Source organism: Chlorocebus sabaeus, chromosome 22 (genome assembly GCF_047675955.1).
Source record: "Chlorocebus sabaeus isolate Y175 chromosome 22, mChlSab1.0.hap1, whole genome shotgun sequence".
Taxonomy (NCBI): domain Eukaryota; kingdom Metazoa; phylum Chordata; class Mammalia; order Primates; family Cercopithecidae; genus Chlorocebus; species Chlorocebus sabaeus.
In genome coordinates, this window is record NC_132925.1 from 33,039,369 (window position 1) to 33,066,717 (window position 27,349).

The following is a 27,349-nucleotide window of genomic DNA, read 5'->3' on the forward strand; positions in this document are numbered from 1 at the left end:
ACCCTACAGCCACTGCTCCTTAATCTTAGGAGGCTTCAATTCCTCTGCTAAAATCCCACCATTAGAAATGTGTGCCTTTGGACTAATGAACAACTCTTCAAGTGCAAATCCTCTTTGGATGAGTATACTTTAAGCTAGCTATCAGTCATTCATTACCTGGAGAGCTCATCACTGGAATAATAAAAGACAGAGTATGTCTTCCTTTTTCTGTACAGCCCGTATTTCGGTTCCCAGAATGAAATCTTCTGTTTCCTCATCTGAGTTATTTCCCAATCCCGCTGAATCCTACTCATGTTTCACACATCACTTTCAGGGAGGCCTTCTTTGCCCCATGGACTAGGTTAGGATTTCCTGCTTTCTGTTTTATTGAAACATCCATTATACATATATATCACTATAATTTACAGAATATTATATGGTTCATTCTGAACCATATAATATTTATGATATTTGACCATTTTTTAAATCTAAAAGAATGGCAACTTAATATGGCATGACCAAAGTGCTTGTTTGATACCTATCTTTCTTGCTAGATGCTGTCTTTTAGAAACAGGGCCCCGTATGACTAAGTCTCACCACTCTGCCAATACCTGCCCTAGTGCCTTCTACATAAGCAGATGCTCAATAACATTCAAATGCATGAATACATCTGTGAAAGGAAACACATAATACTTGTGTGATGCCCACTCTGTGCAAAGTGCTTTGCATATGCTCTCTCATCTAATCCCCAAAACAACTCTGAACTGGGTGGTATCATTCCAGTTTTACAGATAAGGACACTGAGATTCAGGGAGTCATTAACTGGCCAAGTCAAGCTGGAAGCAGGGTTAGAATCAGGTTGCCTGATGCTAAAAGTCCATACTTTTCCCATTACTCCTATGTACTATAGCAGACCTTCATAGTAAGTAAGGGTTACCCAGCACCCTCTGTCTCTTTTCCCTTGCTCACTTTTATTTTAGAGGCCATGAAAGCTAAACACTAACCTTACCCATTTTCTCTTCCAGCTAGAGAGAGCTAAGTGGATATAATCTGAAACTTTTGCTCCTTAATAAAAGGGACAGAAGAGGCTGGTGCATGGATGTGAAACATGGGAGCTGAAGCAGCTGCTGTGTGACTTTGAAGGAAACTTTGGGAAATCACAGAGATACGGGCTCTGGCATCATGACCTACAAAACCAAAGCCTGTAGTCATCTCCCTCTAGACTTCTTGTCAAGTGAGAAAAATGACTCCTATTTGTTTAAGCTACTCTCAGTAGGGCTTTTGGTTACTTGTAGCTAAAAGCATGCCTCATATACCAACTCATGCCGCGTCAATCCGGTGGGTTATTTTGAAGTCACCTCAATTTCCCCCCCCTTCTCCTCACCAGACTCAATCAAATTTTGGCTATTCTTACTTTGAAATGACTTTTGACATTTGACACATTTTTGCTGTCACCAGCTATATCCCAATTCACGCCTACATCATTGTAAGAAGCAATGGAGTCAGCCTTGGAGGCAGACAAACCTGAATTTCAAAACTAACTTCACCATGCATTAGCTCTGAGAGCTTCAGCAAGTTACTGAGCTCCTCGGAGCTTTAGAAGGTAGTGTTTTGAGGATTAAATGAGATATCCTATGTGAAGAGGCCATACATGTAAAGATATACTGTGTAAAGAGACAGACACTAGTAACTTCCTCTCCCATTCAACTGATCTCCTGCCTCTAAGCTGTTTCCTCTCCAACGTATCTGGACTGATCAAAGCACATCAGCTCAACACATGTTGACTGCTCAATCTGTGAAGATTTGGGTTAGGTATTAACCTTCTCAAACACTGCCTTGATCCTTCACTCAAAAGTTCTTCAGTGGAAAAAGACCCTTCAACATTCAAATTCTAGTCTTCTTTCACATCGAATCTTCAATTATAAGCCTTCCTAATCCTCCTAATTCACTTTTCATGGAATAAACAGCATTATTTCTTACTTTGGGACTTTTGTTTAGACCAATGATTCTTAAACTCTAGTGTGCCTCAGAATCGCTGGGAAGGCTGGTTCATGCAGACTGCTGGGCCCCTCTCCTAGGGCTTCTGAAGCAGTACAACTGGGTTGGGGCCTTAGCACCTGCATTTCAAACAAGTTCCCAGGTGATGCTGATGCTCTTCTTCAGAGGACCAAACTGTTAGAACACCTAGCTTAGACCATTTCCAGGGTGCTGAAAGAAAATATAAAGCAAAGAAGACCAAGAGAAACAACTGGCCTTTTGCAGGTAATATTGTTAAGTATATAACATAGAGTTTAGAATATGCTATACACGTGTTAGGTTCATAGAGGGCAAGACTTAGATTGGGTAAATATTTATTAAGTATTATCCACCACACAATGTATTACACACAATGTAATACACACAATGTATTAAGTATAACGTTAGGCTGGCTAAATATTATATAATAGCAAGTTGAAACCCACACAAAGTAACAAGCATTTTAATAAGATAACCGGGTAGATTTCACCATTCAAGATGCCCACTTCAAGTCAAATGAAATAAGCAGATATTGGAAATAGATGTTTGATACCAAATTCAGGGAATATAATGGTGTCATTATTTATACCTAAGTAACCTTACACGTCTCCAGGACCAAGGCAATTCTATTGATTAGTACGTATATGAGTTCATGGCACCCAAGAGGCATTCAATAAAGCTAGTCCCTCAGGCCCACTGTAATGTGGCTAACACCAACTCAGTGTCCTGAGGGATGCAGATGGTCTGGAAGTGGTCCAAGATCAAGCAAGGTTTGTTTAAATGCCAGTACTTAACATTCTTGTGAATAGCTACCTTTAACAGAGCTTCCTCAATTCTGAAAAAGGGTCTGAAGAAAAAGAACATACCTGCTGATTCTGTAGTGTATTCAACCGAGAGTCAAGTTTCTTCTTTTCAATACACAAATCATTCATCTGATAAAGCTTTCTGGTGTGTTCTTTTGTCTTCATCATCAGTTCCCATCGCATTTGAGCAATCTTTTCCTACCAGGGTAGGAAGATGCAAAATAGATGTAGTGAATAAGAGAAGAAATGAAGAAAAATGAGTGTCCAGATTTGGTCAAAATTATCAGGCAAATGGAACAATGTGCCCATATGAAAATATAATCAGGGCCGGGCGCGGTGGCTCAAGCCTGTAATCCCAGCACTTTGGGAGGCCGAGACGGGTGGATCACGAGGTCAGGAGATCGAGACCATCCTGGCGAACATGGTGAAACCCCGTCTCTACTAAAAAATACAAAAAACTAGCCGGGCAAGGTGGCAGCACCTGTAGTCCCAGCTACTCGGGAGGCTGAGGCAGGAGAATGGCGTAAACCCGGGAGGCAGAGCTTGCAGTGAGCTGAGATCCGGCCACTGCACTCCAGCCTGGGTGACAGAGTGAGACTCCGTCTCAAAAAAAAAAAAAAAAAAAAAAAGAAAAAAGAAAATATAATCAGAAGCCAATAGGAAAATGCAACAGAAACAATTGCATTGGGCCTGGTTTAATTAAAGATAAAAATGTAAGCATGCTCAAGAATAGGAGTAGGTAGAAATAAGATAGATATGGACATCATTGTATTATTGAGGAATGAAATCACTATGCATACTGATTGCTGGTACTCATTACTTAAAAGGAAGGATGATAATTTAAGCAGCTAACTTTTCTATATTGCTCTTTCTCCATCTTTCCCCAGTCTTGGCCCCGGACCCTTAAGGTAGATGGCTTCAATGGCCACACATATGTATAATGGCTTTCTTTTGTTTTCTTATTGCTCCATTAGTTGCTCACTGCAATCTCAAACTTCTGGGCTCAAGTGATCCTCTGCCTAAGCCTCTCAAATAGCTGGGACTACTGGTGTGCAACACCACACCCAACTAATTTTTTTTATTTTTGGTAGAGACAGTGTCTCACTATATTGCCCAGGCTTCCAACAAATCATTTTAGATTGCATATATTATTGCCAACATTTCCTTAATAGGGACCAGTCCCACTGACATGAACACTATTTGCTTCTTTAAAGTACAGTGGTACATGTTGGATTAGAAAAGTTGAGATGGAACCATTAGACAACACAGCACTAGGAAGCTCTTCTTCTACCCCATCTGCTAATGAGATAAGACAGGAAGCTGAAGAAGTCATCATGATTTTGTGGACTTATAAAATCTTTGTGAAAGCTCCTACCACTGAATCAGGCTGGAACAAGGGCATGGCTCAGGGAACAATATGTAGACATTAACATCCTCTAAGACTCTGTCAGCCAAACAGTCTATGACTTGTTACCAAATTTATTACTTAAAGGTGTTTCATCATTTCCAAATTGGCACAGCATGCAAAAAGCCATACAGTAATACAATTCCAGCCTGAGAGGAGAGCCACTCCATTTCTAAAACTGTCAGAGTAGTTACACTTTTTTAAAAAATTTAGGTTCAGGCATACATGTACAAGTTTGTTACTTAGGTATATTGTGTAATAGTGAGGTTTGGGTTTCTAGTGGACCCATTACCCAGATAGCAAATGTTGTACCTAGTAGGTAATTTTTCAACCCTCACCCCACCATCCTCCCCTGGATGCTAGAGTCCCCAGTGTTTATTGTTTTCATCTTTATGTCCACATGTACCCACTGTTTAGCTCCCACTTATAAGTGAGAATATACAGTATTTGATTTTCTGTTTCTGAGTTATTTCATGTAGGATAATGGCCTCCAGCTCCATCTGTGTTGCTGCAAAGGAAATGATTTCATATTTTTATGGCTGCATAGTAATCCATGGTATTCTATATACATATATATACATACACACATACACAGCACATTTTCTTTACCCGAATGCTGTGAGATGATATTTCATTTTCTCATTGTGGTTTTAATTTACACTTCTCTGATGATTAGTGATGCTGAGTATTTTTAAATATAATTTTTGCCTGCAGAACATTTATACATTAATGTAAGTCTCAAAATGGGACCTCTCCATAATCTTTCATCCATTTCACATCATATTTATATGCACCCTGGACCCCAAAACCTAGTGCTGGTGCTCTCACTCCAAGATAAACAAGTCCCTCTAACTAAGTGAACAGTAAGGAAGCCGAGAGAGGCCTAAGATCCTGGGGCAGCCAAACGGGGCTTGCAGACTGGCTCCAGCTACACAGATGCTTCACGGTACCACTTCCTGCTCCCTGAGATTTCTTGCCTCCAACCAGATTCAACCAAAGATCACCTGCCTTCTCCTCCTTACCTCCCACATCTTCATCTCCTTCGCATTTGCTAGCTCCTTTCGAAGTTTTCTGATCTTCAGTTCTTCAAGTGTTGTATTAACAGAAAGCGTCTGAAGGGCTTCCAGGTTTACCACACGGCCGAACTTGCTGATCATGAGCTGACGGACTGTTTCCTCCATTTCTAAAAGAAGACAGTCACGGGCTCAGGTTGTTCAGTGGCTCCCATTGTTATAAATGAACACCAGGAACAATAAAGTTCTAAGGAACTGCTTTTGCAAGATGGTGAAAGATTTTATGCCATCAGTGATTTTTCTTCTGTGATTTTTTGCCTGCTGCTTTCCTCATTTAAAATGCCCATTCAGTATTGTCTTTTCACCTTCTGAATCCTGTATAAAACTGACTCAATGTTCCCAGGTGGCTCACAGACTGATCTGCCCCTCCTCAGACTCTTAACAGGCACCGACTAGATTATGAGCTTGTCAACTTTTTCAAATATGGCACTTTACAGCATCTAGTATTAAGAACAGAGCAGGCACTTCAGAGAAGTCTCCATCTTACTCCAAGTAAATAATGACAGTCCCTTTGGGAATTCAGGAGGCCCTGCATGGTCAGCCTGCCTACCCTGCTTTCTCTTGCCCCTGCTTTCTCATGCCTCTCCTCCTTACCACCCTACTCTAGACACACTGGCCTCCTCTGTGCTTCTCAAACATGCCAGGCTCGCCCCAGCCTCCCTTCCTCCAATCTGCACTGCTTTTCCCCAGAGACCCACATGGCTTGCTCCTCCCAGTCCATTTTCTAAAAGCAAGCTGACACTGGAGCTGTGTCCAAGGGCAGGCTCTTATCCTCTAGCCAGGGAGAACCGCCTTTGATCAGGCGTGCTGCCTTTCCATGGAGCCTGTCCCTGCCCCTGCCGACCGCAGCACTCTTTTTCTCAATCCATGTTTAATTTTCCTTCTTAGCAATTATCTAACATGTCATATCTAACATGCAATATCTTTTACTTTGGTTTTTTTCTTTCCCCAGTGTGAGAACACTAGAACACCTCTCCAGGAAGACATGATCTTCCAACAGGACTTCCTCAATGTCCAGACTCTCCCCTGAGCAAAGTCTGAGGGCCTTAATATGTAGTGAGATGATTCAATTATTTTATAGTGCAGAAATTAGTATTTGGGCATAACTGTTACAATTTACGTTTGAATTAGAATAGTACAATTGGCATGGCTGCCATTATGCGCAATCCAGGAGAGGCTATTCACTTTCTATCCTATGTGTTACCCCACGGACATGTATAATGTGGTGGCCATGATAATCAGTGATGCAAATGAAATGATGAATGGATGATGGGCACGTGTGCTGGCCTGTGGCTGCCTGCCTGGCCTCCTCAGTAAGAGCTTTGATTTCGCCTTAGCCCCACCCCCATGCAAGGGGTTGCCCTCTCGCACAGCAGCCTCACATACCACAACATGTACTCTGATCCTTGCCAGCTCCATTGTGGAGCCAGCCCAATGTCCTTTTCCTGAGCTGACGAGGCCAGGTAATGCTCACTAGGGACATAAAGTCTGCTGGAACACTTACTACCCACATTCCCCACGGCCATGGGCTGTGTTCTCCCTAGAATGGATAGAACTTTCTCCTTCTCATCCTCATGTTCTAGGCTCTCTTCTTCTTCCCCATTGGATCTAGGGATGGAGAAAGACAACAAGCTAACTGCAGTGTTATTCATCACTTCTAAGCCATATGGTCCAGCCATATATCCCACTTCTGGGCACATATCCAGAACAAATGGAAGCAGAGACATAAATAGATATTTGTACACTCATGTTCATCACAGTACTATTCACAATAGCCAAAAAGTAGGAAGCAATCCAGCTGCCCATTGACAAATAAATGGGTAAACAAAATGTGGCAGGTACATATAATGGAATATTATTTGCCTTAAAAAGGAAGAAAATTCTGACACACGCTACAACATGGATGAACCTGAAAGACATTATGCTAAATAGAATAAGCCAGTCACAAAAAGACAAAGACTGTATTATTCTCCTCATTATGAAGTACTTGGAGTACTCGAGTTCATAGAGACAGAAAGTAGAGTGGCGCTCTCCTGGCGCGGAGGGAGAGGAAATGGGAGTTACTGTTTGGTGGGTATGGAGTTCAGGAAGATGAACAGTGTTCTGGAGACGGATGGTGGTGATGGTAGAACAATCATATGAATGTACTTAGTGCCATTGAACTGTCCATTTACAAATGGTTCAAATCATAAATATGATGCTTTATTATTTTACTGCAATTTAAAAAACAAACTTAGAAATGATTAACCCTAAAATAAAAGGTTGATAAATGAAAATCACATAGTTATGGTTCATCAAAAGCCACCATAAAACAATCAACAAAGTAAAAAGACAACTCACAGAATTGGAGAAAATATTTGCAAACTATCTATCTGACAAGGGGTTAATAACCAGAATATATAAGGAGCCTGAACAACTCTATAGAAAAATATATACTAACCCAATTTTTAAATGGGCAAAAGATCTGAAGAGATAGTTCTTAAAAGAAGACATACAAATGGCAAACAGGTACATGAAAATGTGCTCAACATTACTGATCATCAGAGAAATGCAAATAAAACTACAATGAGATATCATCTCACCCCTGTTAAAATGGCTTTTACCCAAAAGACAGGCAGTAACAAATGCTGATGAGGATGTAGAGAAAACAAAACCCTCATACACTGTTGGTGGGAATGTAAATCAGTACAACCACTTGGAGAGCAGCTTGGAGATTCCTCAAAACACTAAAAACAGAGCTCTCATATGATCCAGCAATCCCACTGCTAGATAAATACCCAAAAGAAAGGAAATCAGTATATTGAAGATATACCTACACTCCCATATTTATTGCAACACTATTCCTAATAGCCAAGATTTGGAAGCAACTTAACTGTCCCCCAATAGACAATGGATAAATAAAATGTGGTACATGTAGACAACGGAGTACTATTCAGCCATTAAAAAATAAGATTCAGCTGGGCACAGTGACTCACACCTGTAAGTCCAGGCTTTCTGAGGCTGAGGCAGGCGATTGCTTGAGCCCAGGAGTTTGAGACCAGCCTGGGCAACATAGCAAGATCCCATCTCTACAAAAACATGCAAAAAATTACCCAGGCATGGTGGTGTATGCCTGTAGTCCCAGCTACCCAGGAGGTTGAGGCAGAAGAATCACCTGAGCCCAAGAGGTCAAGGCTGCAGTGAGTCATGATTGCGCTACTGCACTCCAGCCTGGGAGACAGAGTGAGACCCTGTCTCAATGAGAGAAAGATCCTGTCATTTGCAAGAACATGTATGGAACTGAAGTCATTACATTAAGTGAAATAAGCCAGGAACATAAAGACAAACTTGCATGCTCTCTCTTATTCATGAGAGCTAAAAATTAAAACAACTGAACTCATGGAGACAGAGTAGAATGACGGTTACTAGAGTCTGGGAAGGATAGTGGGGGTGGGGGATGTGGGTTAATGGGTACAAAAATAGTTGGATAGAATAAATAAACTCTGGTATTTGATGGCCCAGCAGGGTTACTATAGTCAATAATAACTTAATTGTACATTTTAAAATAACGAAAAGAGTATCACTGGATTTTTTGTAACACAAAGGATAAATGCTTGAGGTGATGATACCCCATTTACCCTGATGTGATTATTAGACATTGTATCTCTGTATAAAAATATCCCATATATCTTATATATATACCTACTATGTACCCACCAAAAATAAAAGTTGAAAACAAATTTTTAATTATCTTTTAAAAGCCTCCACAAAAGTGAAAACAAAAAACCAAAGGAAGATATTTGGAAAACCCATAACCAACAAAGGACTAGGATCAAAAAAATTAACTCCTACATATCAATTTTTTAAAAGGCAAACAAATCAAGAGAAAAATTAACTAAATACACGAACAGACATTTTATAGAATAGAAAACATTAAAGGCCCAAAGATGTACAATATGTGCTTAACCTTATTAGTGGTTAGGAAAATGAAATTAAGACCATGAGTTACCACTTTATACTTCCTAGTTTGGCAAAAATTCAAAGTCTAATAAGATTATGTATTTTCAATGATGTATGTAACTCAAAGGGGACTCTTAAGTACCACTGATTGGAGTGTAAATTGATATAATCATTTTGGAAGAGAATGTGACATTATTTTTTAAAGTTAAATGCTTATATGCCCTACCACCCTGTTCTACTTTTAGGTATGAAACCCTTATACTTTTAGAGACACTTGTAAACATACACCATGTACAAGAATTTTCATAGCAGAATTGTCAAAGCAAAAAAACATAAGGCAATTTAAATCTCAGCAGAAGAATGAATAATTTTAGTAGAATCATATGATATATTTTACAGCAATGAAGACAACAGCTATATGCTATACCACATCTACTCTTAGGAATATATTAAATGAAACAGTATGTTTCAAAAGGCTACATATGATATAATATTTCTACAAAGTTCTAAAGCAATATATTATTTAGAAATACATGTAAATATGTTATAACTATTTTTTAATGAAAGGGAATGTTAAACATAAAATTGGGAATAGTGGTTATCTCTAAATATGGGGAGACAGAGAATGGGATGGAAAGAACGAACACAGGTAGATGTTACAGTGTTGGTAATGTTATCATTAATAAGTTGGGTTGGTGGGTTCATTCTGTTGTCATACTCCACTGCTTATATGTATGTTCCACATATCAAGAATTGCTAAAGTATTTTAAAAGAGAATTATCTTTACACTATACATCTTATACTCTATACTTCAATTTTAAGTGGGTTAAAAACCCAAATGCGAAGGGCACTACTAATTAGGAAACTACTGAAAATTATCTTTTTAAATTGACAAAAATTGTATATATTATCATGTGCAACATGCTGTTTTGAAATACATATACATTATGGAATAGCTAGATTGAGCTAATTAACTCATGCATTGCCTCACATACTTTCTTTTTCTTGTTGTGAGAACACTTAAAATTTACTCTTAGCAATTTTCAATAATATAACACATTGTTATTAACTATAGTAATCATAGTATACAATAGATCTCTTGAAATTGTTCTTTGAATCTCAGTGAAATTTTTTATTGTGACCAACATCTCCCCAAACGGTACCCCAGCCAACAACCACAGACCCTGGTAACCATCATTCTATTCTGTTTCTAGGAGTTTAACTTTTTATACTCTGCATATAAGTGAGGTCATGTGGTATTTTCCTTATGTGCCTCTTATTTCACTTAACATATTGTCCTCCAAGTTTTTCCATGTTGTTGCACATAATAGGGTTTCCTTCTTTTTCAAGGCTGAATAGTATTTTGTTGTGTACATATACCACATTTTCTCTATCCACTCATCTGTTTATGGACACTTAGGTTGATTCTGTGTCTTGGCAATTGCGAATAATACTGCAGTGAACATAGGAGTGCAGATATCTCTTCTGCATACTGATTACTAATTTCATTTCCTTTGGATATATGCCCAGTAGTGGAATCGTTGGACCAAAAAATATCTTTATGATCTCAAAATAGGAAAGGATTTCTTAAGCAAGACATACACACATACCCATAGTGCGCACACCATAAATAAGTAGATTGATAAAAATTACTATATTAAGATTTAAAACATCTGTATCCAAAAGATACACCAGACAAAGTAAAAAAAAAAAAAAAAGAAAGAAAGAAAGAAAGATAGCCGGGCATGGTGGCTCACGCCTGTAATTCTAGCACTCTGGGAGGCCAAGGCAGGCAGATCACCTGAGGTCAGGAGTTCGAGACCAGTCTGGCCACCATGGAGAAACCCCGTCTCTACTAAAAAAAACAAAAATTAGCCGGGCGTGGTGGCATGCACCTGTAATCCTAGCTACTCGGAAGCTGAGGCTGGAGAATTTCTTGAGCCCGGGAGCCAGAGGTTGCAGTGAGCCAAGATTGCACCACCGCGAGAGAGGTGAGACTCCAGCCTGGGGAATAGAGTGAGACTCTGTTTCAAAAAAAAAAAAAAAAAAGACAAGAGAAGCATATTAAGAACTCCCTAAAATCAATTTAAAAACAAAAAGTAGAAATCAAAAATGGGCAAAGGATGGGACAGGCAAGTTACAGAAAAGAAAATAAATAACTGGCAAATAAATGTATGTAAAGATGTTTAACTTCATCAGCAATCAAAAAATGTGTATAAAAACCACAATAAAATATAATGTAACATCTCACAGGCTGGCAAAAATATTAAAGTCTGATAATATCAAGTGTTGCTGACAATACAGAACCTGGGTAACTCTCACACACTGCCAGGGAAGGATAAATTTGTTCAACCACTTTGGGTGCAACTTGGCAATACCCAGGAGAGCTGAAAATGTACATATCTCTTTGTAAACCAGAGATCCAGTACTAGGCTTCACCTTCTCACACATGTGCACAGGGAGATGTGTACAAAAGGGTTTACTGTAATTGTGTCTGTAATAATGAAAACTAAGAAATATCTTAAATATCCATCAATAAGAGGCTAAATAAAATCTTTAATATTCATACAATGGAATATTGTAGCAGTAAAGTGAATAAACTATCTGTAGTTTATGGATAACTCAAAAATTGGTTCAATAAAGTGAACCACAAAATGATATAAATATCATCACAATTAAAAATATGCAAGTTAGGTCTCCATATTGTGTGTGGACACATCCATATGTGTGTGTGCACACCTAGTGGTGAAGCCCAAGGAAGGAGCAGCAGAATCGCATTAGAAAGAGATGGGGTTTCAATTGTATCTCAATGTTATCTTTCTTAAGCTGGGTAGCCTTGCACTTGGGTTACTATTGTATTATTCTACATTTTAATCATACGCAAAGAGAAGATGATTCTATGACAAAAGATTTCTCCCTTTAAAATACAAAAGCGAACTTTTCATGCCATCAGGAGAAACGGTGAGTAGCGAGAGGCCATGGTGTTCTTGTTTCCCTTCTCAGTGGTTCTGAGTCTGCAATGACTGTTTTCACTGTTGGAGACAGTCGCCTGGATAATTCCCTTTCTTACCAACAAACCGTACTAGCAAGGCCGTGGGCTTCGATACTCACTATGTATGGTTTTTGTCATTTCTCTCTTTTCTCGGATGAGCTGTTTACGTCTCTCTCTCCATTCTTTGTTGAGTTTTTGCTGCTCGGAATTTTCCTCCTGGAGCTCACGGATTCGTTCTTGCAGCCGTCTCAAGGCATGGTTAGAGAAGACCAAAGTACCAGAAAGATCGCTAGGTATTTCTCCAAATACCACATACTCTATCTACAAGCATAAAACAAATCAACAGCAAACAGTTAAAAACACAGATTCTGTATATGGCAACAAAAAGCATAAGAGGTGCACTTCCTTCTCTGCCCCTTGTTTAGCTCCTTGCCTTTGGCTTCTCCATCTTCCTCACTGAGTAACAGTAACAGTGGCCAGGCAAACACAGAAAGATGCTGTCAGATAGAAAGCCACATGACATCTCTGTGGGGATAGCAAATTCTCCCACACAGATCATGCCTATTATCTACTGCATAATGATGTGACAAACATTTCAGGGCTGGCATACTAGGCAAACCACTACATTGAGCTCATCCAGTTTGGGTCAGGTTACACAAAACACATATAAGGCTGATCTTGTTGTTGTTTTCCTAAAATACAGCTTTTTCTCTTAACCTGACAAAATGGAATACAATGAGCCTTTTCTCTTAATGATATGTATTCCTGCAATTTAATATAAGTTGCAATTCAAATAGAAATGAACAAGAAAAGTAAAAAAGAGAAAATATTTTCCTTTTGTCTTGACCTCCCTCACCAACGAGTAGAGACTAAGCGAAGGTCATTTTAGCATGATTAGTCCATGTATAGATCAAGATGGTGTGACAAGTGATATGGGTATAAGAGCCAAGATTTCACCCTCTGAGCCATTCCATTCTTAAATCATAGGCTCCTCGCTTCTCTAGACTTGAAATGACTGATTTCCAAAGTGCTAATGGGCAATAGAGAAATATGCATGTTTTGATGTTACTCTTTTACAGCAATCTGACAGTGGATAAGACAAGTGTAGGTGTCATTCTACAGGTGGAATTCTCAACAAAGAACCACGATTCTTCCCATTAGTGAACCATGAATCTTTCTCTGAAAAGCTTCGGTGTGATGACGCTTCTCAGACAGGATGGAGCAGCCTCCCCAGATGCATCACCTGGTGGAGCTTGAGTGGAATCACAACTAGCAGTTCATTCAGTCGCTGCTGCTTCTCTCGCTGATAAGCCTCCAGGGCCTCCTCCGCTGCATTCAGATTAGTTGCCACAATTTTCACCTGTAGAAAGCCCCATGTCATGAAATGGTGACAAGACTCAATGAACATACACCTAAAGATGGTGAATGAAGACATCCTGGGAGGAAATAAAGTATGAGCAGAATCTGCTTCGTTGGGCTGTGATTAAGTTCATGATCCCAGTTTGTAACTCAGGAATGCATATTATTTTCTTTCTGCCAAGTTATGATCCACGTCACTCTTTCAATCATTTCTATGACTCCAGAGTTATAAAATTTTGTGAATAAGTACCCAGAAAACATGTCCTCATCTCCCTTTTATTTTGTGCATGAAAAGCAGCCCATCACCATGGAATGTCTTTGACAGAATGGTGGGAGTCTTTTTGGTCATAATGACTTCAACAAATTTCATTGCTTTAAAGCAACGAAACTGCTAACTATAGTATTCTAAAGCACATTCTCCATGTCCTAGAAAACGTGAAAGTATTCCAAATCATTTCCTATTCACAAGAGGAAAAATAATACATCAAAAATATTTCTGAACATGAATGAAGTGATGTTGCTCTAGACAAGAGTACCTAAGAGGGAAAGTGAGCAGATTAAGGCAGAAATTGACCAATATTATACCAGACGTTTAGCTTGGTGGTCTCCAACACGGGATGCATGCACCCCAGATGATTTAAAAAAATCATCTATTGGGGTATAAATTGAAAATGTCAGAATTTCTATTTCTATTTATTTTTATCTCCTTCTATTTAATTTCTGTTTTTTGTGGATGTTTCCTACTGTACAAAATATATAATTGTTCATAAATACAATTTATAAATACATATACATTTATTGTATGGGGAGGGGCTCCATTTTCATTTTTTTTACTTATAGAGTAAACTCATCAGAAATGTCTGGAGACCAATGACTGAGATAAAGTAAGTCCAATTATCAAAAAAGCAATGTCCCCCACCACAATTTAAGGAGAAAAAAACCTGGCCTTAACATTTGAAATGTTTCTTTTCTGAGAAGTCCTAATACTGTCATTACTATGAAAAGGCAATATTGTAGCTAGCAGGATGTGTAGCATTTTGAGAGGATAAATAAGTAGACAGATTGCCATACTTTTTTGGACAATGTATCATATTCCTTTTTGAGGTTATCAACAACTTTCTTTTCTTCAACTAAAGCCTCCTCAATGTCCAGCCTTTTCTCTCGAAGTTGAAGGGTGAGCTCAAAAAGAGCCACATCACAATCTGCCAAGAGAATTAAAATAAAAACCAGCCTCATTTGTTATGGAATGTGGTAGTACTAAAACTGTGAACTTTGGAGATTCAGAATCAATAATGTCTATTTATGGATCCACTCTAGCCAGCTTTTAAGACACTTACGGCTTAATTGTTTCAGGTTGAAATTATTAGTAGTATTAATAACCATAATAATAATAATAGTGTTGATGCTGTGAGCAGTACTCTGAAGCAGGCTTTGTGCTAAGCCCTCTACGTACATTATCTCAATCAAGGCTCATAGATCCTGCAAGGCAGAAACTATTGTTCCCATATATAGGTGAATACCTTAAGTCTCAGAGAGGTGACATAACTGGTACATAACAGAATGGGATTCAAGTGCATTATCTCTCTATTCTTTCCACAGTATCACACTAAGAGCCACCTTTGTCTACCAAGTAATAGAGAATGTAGAAATGGAATACTAAAATGGAATTCAGGAAGTTTAGACCTAGCCCTAGTGCTATCACCACACTAACTCTGAGTCATTGTTCAAGGCATTTAATTATCCTGCTAAAAAGTAATGAGTCGGCATTAGAAGGTTTGTATACTCTATTTCGCTTGTAAATATTATGATTTTTAAAGACCATTGTATTCAAAAGTAAAACAAGATTAAAATTTTATCTGAAATTAAACTTTTAAAATTTAATTAAAACTTCATTTGAAATGTCTAGAAAAACAAATTACAGATCCCAAAACGTCTTTTTTCTCTACCGAACCGTTCATCTATTGAAACTGTAAGAAATTGGTCTGGCTGCTCCAGATGGGTTTCACCAGTGAAAACAGTGAATGTAAATTGCCAAGCATTTCCAGGAGACTAGTCAAAGCGCCCTTACAAAACAGATTTGCAACACAAAGGTTTGAATAGGTTTGTCAAAAAACGAGATTACTCTAAAATATATATGTAAATTACAGTCTGGCATTTCTTTATAAAATTAAACTTGCTACACAATTTATAATTCTGAATCAACTGTCAATTGTCTGCATATTATTTGTCACTCATAAATGGCTGCCTAAGAGAACAGATAATAAATCACCCAGAGAGCCCCCAAAAGTATTCATTAACGTTTTCCCTGACCATACTATTGGAAATAGCAACGTTCCTCTCCACCCTCACTCCTGCACTCCCTTCATTTCTTTTCCCATAGCATGTACCGTCCTCTGAGATTCCGTTTAATTGACTTATTATATTTATTGTCTTTCTCCACCAGACTATAAGCTCCATGAGGATGGAGGAGTTTGTTTTATACTTTGATGTATCCCTAGCATCAGAGAAGTGCCTTAAGTGCCTGGCACATAGTAGAAGTTGAATATTGTTGAATTAAGAAATAAATATCCCAGCTGGGCGCGGTGGCTCATGCCTGTAATCCCAGTACTTTGGGAGACTTAGGCGGGTGGATCATGAGGTCAGGAGATCGAGATCATCCTGGCTAACATGGCGAAACCCCGTCTCTACTAAAAAAAGTACAAAAAATTAGGCGGGCGTGGTGGCGGGCGTCTGTAGTCCCAACTACTCAGGAGGCTGAGGCAGGAGAATAGCTTGAACCTGGGAGGTGGAGGTTGCAGTCAGTCAAGATCGTGCCACCGCACGCCAGCCTGGGCAACAAAGCTAAACTCTGTCATAAATAAATAAATAAATAAATAAATAAATATTCTTATACTTTAAAAAGGGTATTCATTAGACTCTATTCATACATTTTAAACTATCCTTTTTTTTTTAATTATCAGAGAACAGAGATACCAAAAAAGGGCCTTCTCAGTATTGCCAATCAATATTCACACTTCACAGAGAACACATGGTTTTATCTAACTTACTTGTTGGGCAAATAGAATCATCAAAAACCTCATCTTCGGATTCAGACTCATCCTCATCACTCTCCAAGCTAGATTCTTCTTCACTTGATTCCTCACTCTCCTCATCTTCATCTACAGAAAGAGGAGGGCATTGTTAACAAAGAAGCTTCTATATTCAACTAAATACTAGATTTTTAAAGTAAACTATTTTTCAATGAGTTAGTCCCTAGCAAAATAACTCAATATAAGAGTTTAAAATGGTTCAGGACACAAAGAACACAAACCCAAATGCCTGCAGAAGGTTGTGCGGTTACTATCAATGCAAGTCAGAGGGCGCTGAGACCAAGCTGCCAAGCTGTAGATACACACAGTCAGTGAAATAGACCCACAATTCCTAACTCATAAGATGCTCTAAAATCAGAAAAAAAAAAATTTCCTTTTTTTCTTTTTTCTTTTCTCTTTTGAGACAGGATCTGGCTTTGTTGCCCAGACTGTAGTGCAGTGATATAATCTCAGCTCACTGCAACATTCACCTCCTGGGCTCAAGCAATCCTCCCACCTCAGCCTTCTGAGTAGCTGAACTACAGGTACACACCATTATGCCCAGCTAATTTTTGTTTTTTGTTTGTTTTGTAGAGACAGGGTTTCGCCATGTTGCCCAGGCTGATTCTGAGCTCAAGGATTCTGTACAACTGGGCCTCACAAAGTGCTGGGGTTACAGGCTTGAGCCACTGGGCCTGGCCCTGAAAAGATTTTCATAAGTTATCTGACATGAAGTAATGATCTTTATAGTCTTTATTTAACTTGGTATGAATATTCATGTTTTGCTGCAGAAGCACTAAGATGTTTGATTTTGGGATTCTGTACCAGAACTTGCTAGTGGTATCATGTTGACAAAGACTTTCTCCTTTGACCCAACTTGAGCCAGGCTTCTCTGAGTCCTTTTTCTGACTAGTTCCTGACCTTGAGCTGTGTCTTTAACCTATTTAGTCCAATTCTAGCAAGAATCCTGCAAGTTAGTTTAGAAAAAATTCCCCACCCTTGATATCTGATGAAATTCCTCATCACTCAACCCTTATCACCTGGCTTGCCCTCCGCTAAAAGTCCTATTAAAACAGTCTAGTGAAGAATTACCCTACTTCTTAGTAATTTTCCGTCCACTGACCCCCCACTCTGTTCCTTGGCTATAAATCTCCACTTGTCCTTGTTATATTCAGAGTTCAGCCCCATCTCTCTTCCCTGCTATAAAACCCCATTATAGTAGCCCCCTTGAATAAAGTCTGCCTTATTGTTTTTAATAAATGTCAGCAACGATTTCTTTATAATATCATATATAATATCTTCAGAAATATTTCTGAACACAAAAAAAAATCTGTCCCCAAGGGTTTTGGATAAGGGGTTGTAGACCTTTCCACTCCAACCTGCCCCACTTTCTTTTAAAACACCTTGAGGCCATCTATGAACTACAGATCACCAATTTACAATTTATAAATACAGCTAAACATTATGTGCAAAACAAACATAAGAAGACTCTGAAAAAAATGGAGAGAAGAAAGTAGAGCAACTATGTGCCTCAGAACCTGAGGAACAACACTGTGGCGAGTTCCTTGGATATTCTTTTACCCTCATCTATCTCAGACTTGGAAAAGAGTAAGTTGGCAGCCTAGAAACACCAACAGATCTATAGATACGGAAAGCCTTAACAAAAGCTTGCTATCTCTAGCCAAAGGACCAGGAAAGGGGCAGCCTAGAAGGAGAGAAGACTTTTTGACAGTAACTATTCTATTCCAACCAAACACCAAAGAAAAACTCTGGTACAATCCCCAACTAAATCAGCAAAAGTTAAGTGGGGAGGCTAGACATCCACCCTCACAGGGCTGTAATTAGGTGTCCCACCGCTCCCACTGAATGATGTTAGAGAAGGCCAAGTAAGGAGCCAGTACATTTATTCATGTTGGCTGGTAACCAGCCTCGCCCCCACCCTCACCACCAAGATGCCTGTGGAGGCCATGTGATAGCCCGGACTTCCACTCCCACGGTCAGTAATAAGGTACTATCCCCTCTCCCCTCAGGGGTGGTATCAGAAGAATATTAATAGAGAGGCAGGACTTTCATCATTATCAATAAGTACTCACCATCACCACCATGTTGATCATAGAAACTACACGTGGAGCTGGAACTCACACCCATATATAGCAGTATCAAAGAGGTCCCCCATCCCTTGGGTGACAATGAAGTCTGAATGGGGAATACAGGCTTCTACCTCCACCAATAGTAAGGAGACTCCCATCCCTTTCCTTGTCAGATTGGTGTTTGAGAAATTCGAGTAAAACAGAAAATTTAAATAAGATACAAAGTCTCATAATATGAAAGTGTTTAGGATTCCATTAAAAGTCACTTATATCTGATATGGTTTGGATCTGTGTTCCCACCAAATCTTATGTTGAACTGTAATCCCCAGTGTTGGAGGAGGGACCTGTTGGGAGGTGACTGGATCATCGGGGAGGAATCCCCTGAATGGTTTAGCACCATCCCCTCAGTGCTGTTCTCATGACAGTGAGTGAGAGTGAGTGAGTCATCGTGAGAGCTGGTTGTTTAAAAAGTTGTTAAGTTATGGGGACCACAATTCAAGGTGAGATCTCGGTAGGGACACAGCCAAACCATAACACAGTGTTATACACAATAGCAAAGACATGGAATCAACCTAGGTGCCTATCAATGGTGGGCTGGACAAAGAAAATCCACATATACACCATTGAATATTACACAGCCATAAAAAAATAATGAAATCATGACCTTTGCAGCAACATGGATGGAGCTGGAGGCGATAATCCTAAGCAAATTCACACAGGAACAGAAAACCAAATACTACATATTTTCAATTATAAGTGAGAGCTAAAAACATTGAGCACACATGGACATAAACACAGAAACAATAGACACTGCAGACTATTAGAGTGGTGAGGGAAGAAGGAGGGGGCCATTGGCTGAAAAACTACCTATTTGGTACTATGCTCACTATCTGGGTGCAACATACCAATGTAACAATCCTGTACATATATCTCCTGTATCTAAAATAAAAGCTGAATTTTTTTTAGAAAAAAGAATGCAATAGGTGATATTACTACAGATCCTGTAGACACTAAAAAGATAAGGATATTCATGCATTAATTTGGCATCTTAGATGAAATATACCAATTCCTCAAAAAAAAACCACAAACTACCATGATTCACCCAATATGAAATAGATCATTTGGGTTGGGCGCAGTTGCTCACGCCTGTAATCCCAGCACTTTGGGAGGCCGAGGCAGGTGGATCACGAGGTCAGCAGATCAAGACCATCCTGGCCAATATGGCAAAATCCCGTCTCTACTGAAAATACAAAAAAAATTAGCTGGGTATGGTGGCATGTGCCTGTAGTCCCAGCTATTCAGGAGGCTGAGGCAGGAGAATCACTTGAATCTGGGAGGTGGAGGTTGCAGTGAGCAGAGATTGCACCACTGCACTTCAGCCTGGTGACAGAGCAAGACTCCGTCTCAAAGAAAAGAAAAGAAAAGAAAAGAAACAGATCATTTGAACATTTGAACAGCCCTATACCTATTAAGAAAGTTGAATTTGTAATTTAAAACCTCCCCAAAAGAAATCTTCAAATTCAAATACTTTCACTGGTGAATTCTACAAAGTGTTTAAAGAATAATTACTACCAATTCCACGCAAGATCTTCCAGAAAATCAAATGGAAAGGAAAATTTCCTGATTCATATTATGAAGCTAGTTTTTATTACCCTGATATTAAAACCAGACAAAGACAGTGCAAAAAATAAAAACTACAGAAAAATGATCTTCATGAATATAGACAAAACATTTCTCAATGAAATATTAGCAAATAGAATTAATCAATATATAAAATGAATTTTACACTATGCCAAGGAAAGTTTATTTCAGAAATACAATTCTGATTTAATAATCCATAATCAGTCAATGTAGTCTACCATATTAATAGGCTAAAAAGAAAATCACATGATCATCAATCAATGTAGACAGGCATCTGACAAATTTCTACCCCCATTCATGAAAAAAATTCATGAAAAAGAGGAACAGAGGGGAACTTCCTTAACTTAATAGAGTATCTATAAAACACCTACAAGTAACATTATACTTAATATTGAAAATAAAGTAAGAATGTCAGCTCTCAGCACTATCATAGAACTGGATGTTCTAGCCATGCAATAAGGCAAGAAAATGAAATAGGCATCCTTATCAGAAATAAATAAATAAAACTGCTTATATTCACAGATGAAATTATTAGGTGAAATTATTTTCCCATTATTAATGGCAAAACCCACAATTACTTTTGCACCAACCTAATATCATCTACATAGAAATTCCCAAGGAATTTATCAAAACCTCTTAGAACTAATAAGTAAGGTTACAGGATATCAGCTAAACATGTAATCTATGAGTAGCAATGAACATGAGGACACTGAGATTAAAAATACAGTATCATTTAAAATCACTAAAAAAGGAAATAGGTGTAAATCTAACAAAACATGAACATGAATTATATACTGAAAACTAGTATACGATTTTGATCTACAGGGTCTCGCTCTGTCACCCAGGCTGGAGTACAGTGGCGTGATCTTGGCTCACTGCCAGCTCTGCCTCCCAGGTTCACACCATTCTCCTGTCTCAGCCTCCCAAGTAGCTGGGACTACAGCATATTGTACCTTCTAATGGAAAACTCAATGTAAGTAAAGATACCAGTTGTCTCTAAATTAATATACAGTTTTAACACAATTACTATGAAATTTCCAACAAGATTTTTTGCGGATATAAACAATATTATTCTAAAATATGGAAATATCAAGGAACTAGAATAGCTACAACAATTTTACAAAAGAATAATAAAGTAGGAGGAGTTAGTCTTCCTGATTTAAAGGCTCAACATGTAGCTACAATAATCAAGACTGTTGTATTGGTGAAAAGATTGACATATAGATCAATGGAACAGAATACAGAACCTAGAAATAGATCCCCACAAAGATGCCCAAATGATCTGGACAAAGATCAAAGCAATTCAGTCGAAGACAGACAACATTTTCAACAAATGATACTATAGTAAATGAAAAGGCAAGCTACACACTAGGAAAAATATTTGCAAACCACATATCTGACACAGGACTAGTAAACAGAATATATAAAGAACTCTCAAAACTCAACAGTAAAAAAAGCAAGTGATCCTATTTAAACATGGACAAAAGGAGACATTTCACCAAACAAGATATACATATGGCAAATAAACACATAAAAAGATGTGCTTATTAACTTAAACTACACTATGCTAACTCATACCAGATATACGTAAACACGTGTGCGCATGTGCAAACAAACATGCACACAGATTAACTCGAGGTGTTGGAAGACCTGAAGGTTTATGACTTCTCTTTAGCCTCCAGAGTGTCTCTACGTTGTCTATGTTATAGTGAAAAAAATAGGGTATCTAACAGGTCCCTTAGTTACCTCTCTATTTCATGTTAATGAGAGAAAATAAGATTGTATGCAAGAAAGAAATACAAACCAGCATCTCCTTCAACTTCTTTTTTCTTTACCCGTTTAATCTTCTTCTTTAGGACCTTCATGAGGAAGTTTGCAAATTTATTGTTTTCTCCAATGGCTGTTTGAAAACCAGCATAGAGTGCCTTTTCTTGCTCCTGGAGTTTGGTGATTTCATTCTTTTTCTCTTCCATCTCTTTAAGAGTTTCATTTATTTTCCACTAAATGAATAAAAACAAGAAAAAATGATAAATATTTCTGATAAACCAAGTTCAGAGAGAAATGTACTTTACAATGCAAGGTTACATTTTTGTTGTTGTTGTTTTTGTTTTTGTTTTTTTTTTGAGGCGGAGTCTCACTCTGTCGCCCAGGCTGGAGGGCAGTGGCGCGATCTCGGCTCACTGCAAGCTCGGCTTCCCGGGTTCACACCATTCTCCTGCCTCAGCCTCCGGAGCAGCTGGGACTACAGGCGCCCGCCACCACGCCCGGCTAATTTCTTTTTGTATTTTTAGTAGAGAGGGGGTTTCACCGTGTTAGCCAGGATGGTCTCGATCTCCTGACCTCACGATCCGCCCGCCTCGGCCTCCCAAAGTGCTGGGATTGCAGGCTTGAGCCACCTCGCCCGGCCGGTTACAGTTTACAAATATATTTTTTAAAACATCTTAAAAGAAGTTTATATTTCTGATGTTTGCAGAGCCATCAATTTATTGGTTAAAATTTTATAATTCCTTTGTAAAAATCAGTTACGTTTAGAATTAGAAAATCAGCTTTTTTAGTGCTAAACATCCCCCCAAAATCTAAATTAAATTGAAACTTTTCCTTGAAATTCCTTAAATTGAATATGTGGATGTCAGCTAATATTTTTGCATGTGTAGTCTCAAAAACCAAAGAATTTTTTGTACTGATATATAATAACTAAAACAAAAAGACATATAATTTCTAGTGAAGCTAATATACCTAAAAATGAATGTTACTATGTAGCATATACTATCTATTTAATAGAATCTTTCTTCTTTTAAAACAAAGCTAGTGAAATTTATTTTCTGAAAGTTAATATACAAATATAACAAATAATGGAACCTCATTTCTTATGATATTCAATCATATATTACACTGAAGCTATCATACGTAAGAAACTTACCAGCTTCTCTTTCAGTTATTTTCATAAGGATAACTTAAAATCAAAACTCAATTTTATATCATAGCTTACTTTTTTGTTTTTTAGGGAACCCAGCTCGCCAGGCTGGAGTAGACTGGCACAATCAAAGGTTCACTTTTGAAAATTTTATTCTCCTACCTTACAGAATATCAGACCAAATTTACTAAAAAATCTAAATCATTTCTCTTTGACCATGAATACTAAAGATGGAGAGTAGGTAGGAATAACAGGAAAAAGGAGGTGGGGAAAGAAGACAAGAAAGAGATGAGGGCTAGAACAAGTAGGAGAATTGAGTTAAGAAGAAAAATAAAAAGAAATCAAGCTTCTCCATAACCGCCAGCTAGGATTCTTCTGCCCATTCATACTTGCATGTACTGTTCCTCTTTGTCCAAGGAATTAACACGCTCTTGAAGTATGTTCTCCTGTTTTTCAAAATTCTTCAGGAGAAGTATTTCTTGAAATAAGGTGACATGGTGCAGGTCAGATAATTTCATCTGAGTATCTAGTTTCAGTTTCTGATGTCTAAGGAGACGGAGTTCTGCATCAAAAGTGACAATCAGTTCTTTCACCTGAGAGGGAAAAAATATTTGAGGATACGTTAGAAGACTAGATAAATGCATTTTTAAACTATCTAACAATACTAATTTGTAATAAATCATTTTTTATTATGCCCTTACGGATGGAGAATTGTGTGTGTGTGTGTGTAGTCACAAAAATAAATTCATTAATTACATTAAGTTTGCATAAGTTAATTTATTAAGTGGTAGGAACTGTGTAACTAGAAGTCCTTCCAGCTATTTCTTCACCATTGACTAAGCCATCAATCAAGAATGCCCTTCTTGCTGTACTGTGTAGCTTATGAGCTCTCTGAGTGGGTAGTGTTTCTGTCTCCTCTTTATTCTCCACAGTATCTCTACAATCCCTTTTATATAGTAAGCACAAATAAATATATTTCCCAACTTCTTATGTTGAAAATTTTCAAACCTACAGAATAGTAAATATTTTAAAAAACATAAAATAATCATGAAGTCACAAAAAACCTGTTCAATCTTTTTCTAGGACTGAAGAAATTAAGGTCAAAGGTAGTTTTCCTGATAAGAGCCTAAGTATCCCAAGTCCTAGTTCAGACTTTAATCCACTATGGTCCTACAAATTTGAAGTCTTCAGTTTTGTTCTGATTTTGGTAAAGCTTTCCCCCCCAGTATCACAAAAGAGAATAAGAGGTCAAGAGAGAGCCCCAAGGGCTGATTCTCCTGAGGAAACTGTAACAATAGGAAGAGACAAACCATTCTATGTTTTTAATTAGTTTGTACATGATAGGCAGCCTCAACTGTCAAAAGCCTGTAATAAGTGAGGACCCAGACTGGGGCTGAGGAGAGAAAGAGATCTGTGGGTTTGGAGCAGTGAAACTACCAGAGAAATTCAGAGAGCTGGAAAAAAAAAAAAAAAAAAAAAAAAAAACAGAGAGAAGAAAAAATTAAACTTTTAAGTAACTATCACTATAGACTACATGTCTGGGCTCCCCTTTAAAGCTTGTTTAACAAACTTGAATTATTACTGAATTTATTTGGAGGCAGGCCTATATTTTCTTCAGTGCAACACCATTCTTAAACTGAACCACATAGGTCTCCAAGTCTGTAAGGATTACACTTGTTTTATTCTCTCCAACCCCAATAGCCTATAAGCTTTGTGAAGACAGAGAACATGTCTTTCTTAGGAATTGTTGTATCCCTAATCCTATCTATCAGTGTCCCTGCACATAGAACATCCAATAAATATTTATTAAATTAATAAATTAGTTACAATTAAATCAATTAAAACCTTTGACTGAATATCTATGGTATGTTTGACATTGTCCTAGACACTGTGGAGGAATCAGAAGAAGTATACGTGGCCCTTTGCTCAAGAATTACATAATTTAATTTTCAAGACAATACTAATACCCATCAAACAGCAAGGAAAATTAGTGTAAAACATGAGATGCTTATTACAGGTGCAACTGGAGTTTAGAAACAAGGAAAGCATAAGTAATGTGAGCGGAAAATGCTGGAGAGGTTTTGGAACTGAGCCGTGCTTTGATGACTCAACTCTGGAAGGAAGTCATTACTGGTAGCAGCAAACAGCAAAGGAAAAAGCACAGCTATAAAACTCACAATGGTGTGGGAGAAAAAGGTGGAGTGAAAAGAGGCAAGAACAGTGAGAAAACAGGGCTGGACAAAGAAGAGATAATGGTGAAGAATAAGGCTGGAAAGCTATTGAGGGCATCACCACAGGGTGGAGATGGAAAGACACACCGAGGAAAGGGAATCCATATGGCTGGCAGCAGAGAGTTATCTCTCCAAGACAGGTTCTTTTCCCTTCATATTCAACGAACATCCTGCCCAACAGGTCCTAGTCTGGACCTGATTTTCCTAGAAATAAAAATAGTTGCCATTCCAACTCCAGAACAATCTCAAACCCAGTAGTCACCATAAACACTTCTACTAATGGAACAAACCACATATTAGAGAAAAAGGATGGTGTGAAAAGTAGAGGGTGCCCTGTTTCTCTGGAAAATTCTTAACTATGTTCCATCCATCATCTATGTTCCATCCATCATGTAAAAGCTGCTCCTCCACTTCCCCTTTACGATGACTTCAGTTGGATGCCAAGTAACTGAAACATGGGCTTCCCCTTCATTCTTTGCCAGCTTTCCAAAACAAAACAAAAAAAAGTTTAAAAGCTCTGTAGTTCTGGGAAGAGCACAATGATTTCCAGAAGGCCAAGGATGGGAAAGAAGCCAAGCCATCACTGAGTGGTGAGTTGGTCAGGGTTTGGGAAAGGTTCATGCAGAGAAATTTAAAATAAATAAAAAACCCAACCCATTTTTTTCCCTTCTCTTCTCTCTTTCAGCTTTAACTAGGAACAGGTTCACCCCTTACCCTGTTGACCAAATACTGTTGCATGTACACGTGTTTAATCTCATCTCTCTTCATAATTTCCAGCTCCACATCCGTTGGCTCTGCTTTTTCAAATTCCATATACTTTGGTATATCTAGGCTGAGTGTTGATGCCTTTGATGATCTAGACATTGAATCTCGGGTTGTCAAATCCCCATCCTTTCCAGAAGAGAGCTTGAGAAATCCTCCACCTGGGCCTCCAGACCCTGTCTGTTCCACTCCAGGGGACTTTTCATCGTCACTTTTCATATGCTGTTGCTTAAAATTTAGGAGAGCTTCTTCATCATACTGAAATCTCTTTTCTGGAACTTCTTCCGGGTGTATCTGAGGAATTTGGGGAATGGGTATGTGCTTGGATACGTGAAGAGTCAACTGAATGTTCTTCAGTTCTTGTACCAGGCACTGTATTTCCTCAACAACAGCTACTTTAAGGTCTCTAAGAGACAGAATGCACTTGTTCATGTACCTTTTATTTCCATGGACCTGAAAAAAAGAAGAGGAAGGAAACAACAGTACAACCGTCTGACAAATAACTGCATGGAGTACGATCTGCTCTTTTCCCTTGCTGAAAGGCCTAGCAAAAATTCAAGATAAAAATTCACCTTATCATACCTTTTTACCACCAAGTTTCCCTTTTCTCTAATATTTAGGATTTTTTCCATTTAGCTCCTCCAAGATGGAAGGACAGTTTAGATGTGACCTCTGGTATCTCTTGGCTTCCCACGATTTGTTCCCTCCAGATGGCTTATGTGGCTGAGTTCCCCTGTCCTCCTTTACCACTCCATGGAAGTCCTTCCTGGAGCCTTATTCAAGTTGGATACTCTCTCCAGGGAGGAAGGGAACAGGAAGGCGATTAATGCATTTTCCTGCTGGAACTTTGAATCCCTTGGACTTAGACTCACTTAGGGCTGCCCACCTAGGCCCAAACTACAGGTTAGCCTATTTTCATTCTGAATTTTGGCCACATGATTATCATTACTCCTTGTGTAGGCAAGGCCATGATTCTGAATTTCAGTAGCATGTCACACCAAGAGACTGCAGGATCCTTCCTTCATTCCTTCTCCATTTATCTAAGCCAAGCTGTGCCTCTGCTTCCAGGCACAGGGG

General features: G+C 38.5%; 1 protein-coding gene across 9 annotated transcripts in view; it reads right to left on the reverse strand.

The window, feature by feature from the left end:
* Positions 1-27,349, reverse strand: part of CFAP44 (cilia and flagella associated protein 44) — a 140,101-nt gene that overhangs the window by 4,913 nt on the left and 107,839 nt on the right. For 8 of the 9 annotated variants that reach the window (XM_007985799.3, XM_007985797.3, XM_038003328.2 and 5 more), the window contains 9 exons: positions 26,225-26,725; positions 23,669-23,872; positions 22,170-22,365; positions 16,614-16,724; positions 14,638-14,768; positions 13,451-13,567; positions 12,327-12,528; positions 5,226-5,386; positions 2,862-2,996 (listed from right to left, as the gene is read on the reverse strand). In XM_007985799.3, the coding sequence (XP_007983990.2) occupies positions 2,862-2,996; positions 5,226-5,386; positions 12,327-12,528; positions 13,451-13,567; positions 14,638-14,768; positions 16,614-16,724; positions 22,170-22,365; positions 23,669-23,872; positions 26,225-26,725 (1,758 nt within the window). Of the gene's footprint in view, positions 1-2,861; positions 2,997-5,225; positions 5,387-12,326; positions 12,529-13,450; positions 13,568-14,637; positions 14,769-16,613; positions 16,725-22,169; positions 22,366-23,668; positions 23,873-26,224; positions 26,726-27,349 lie in introns of those variants that run through there. The other variant, XR_005242008.2, reaches the window with a different exon arrangement.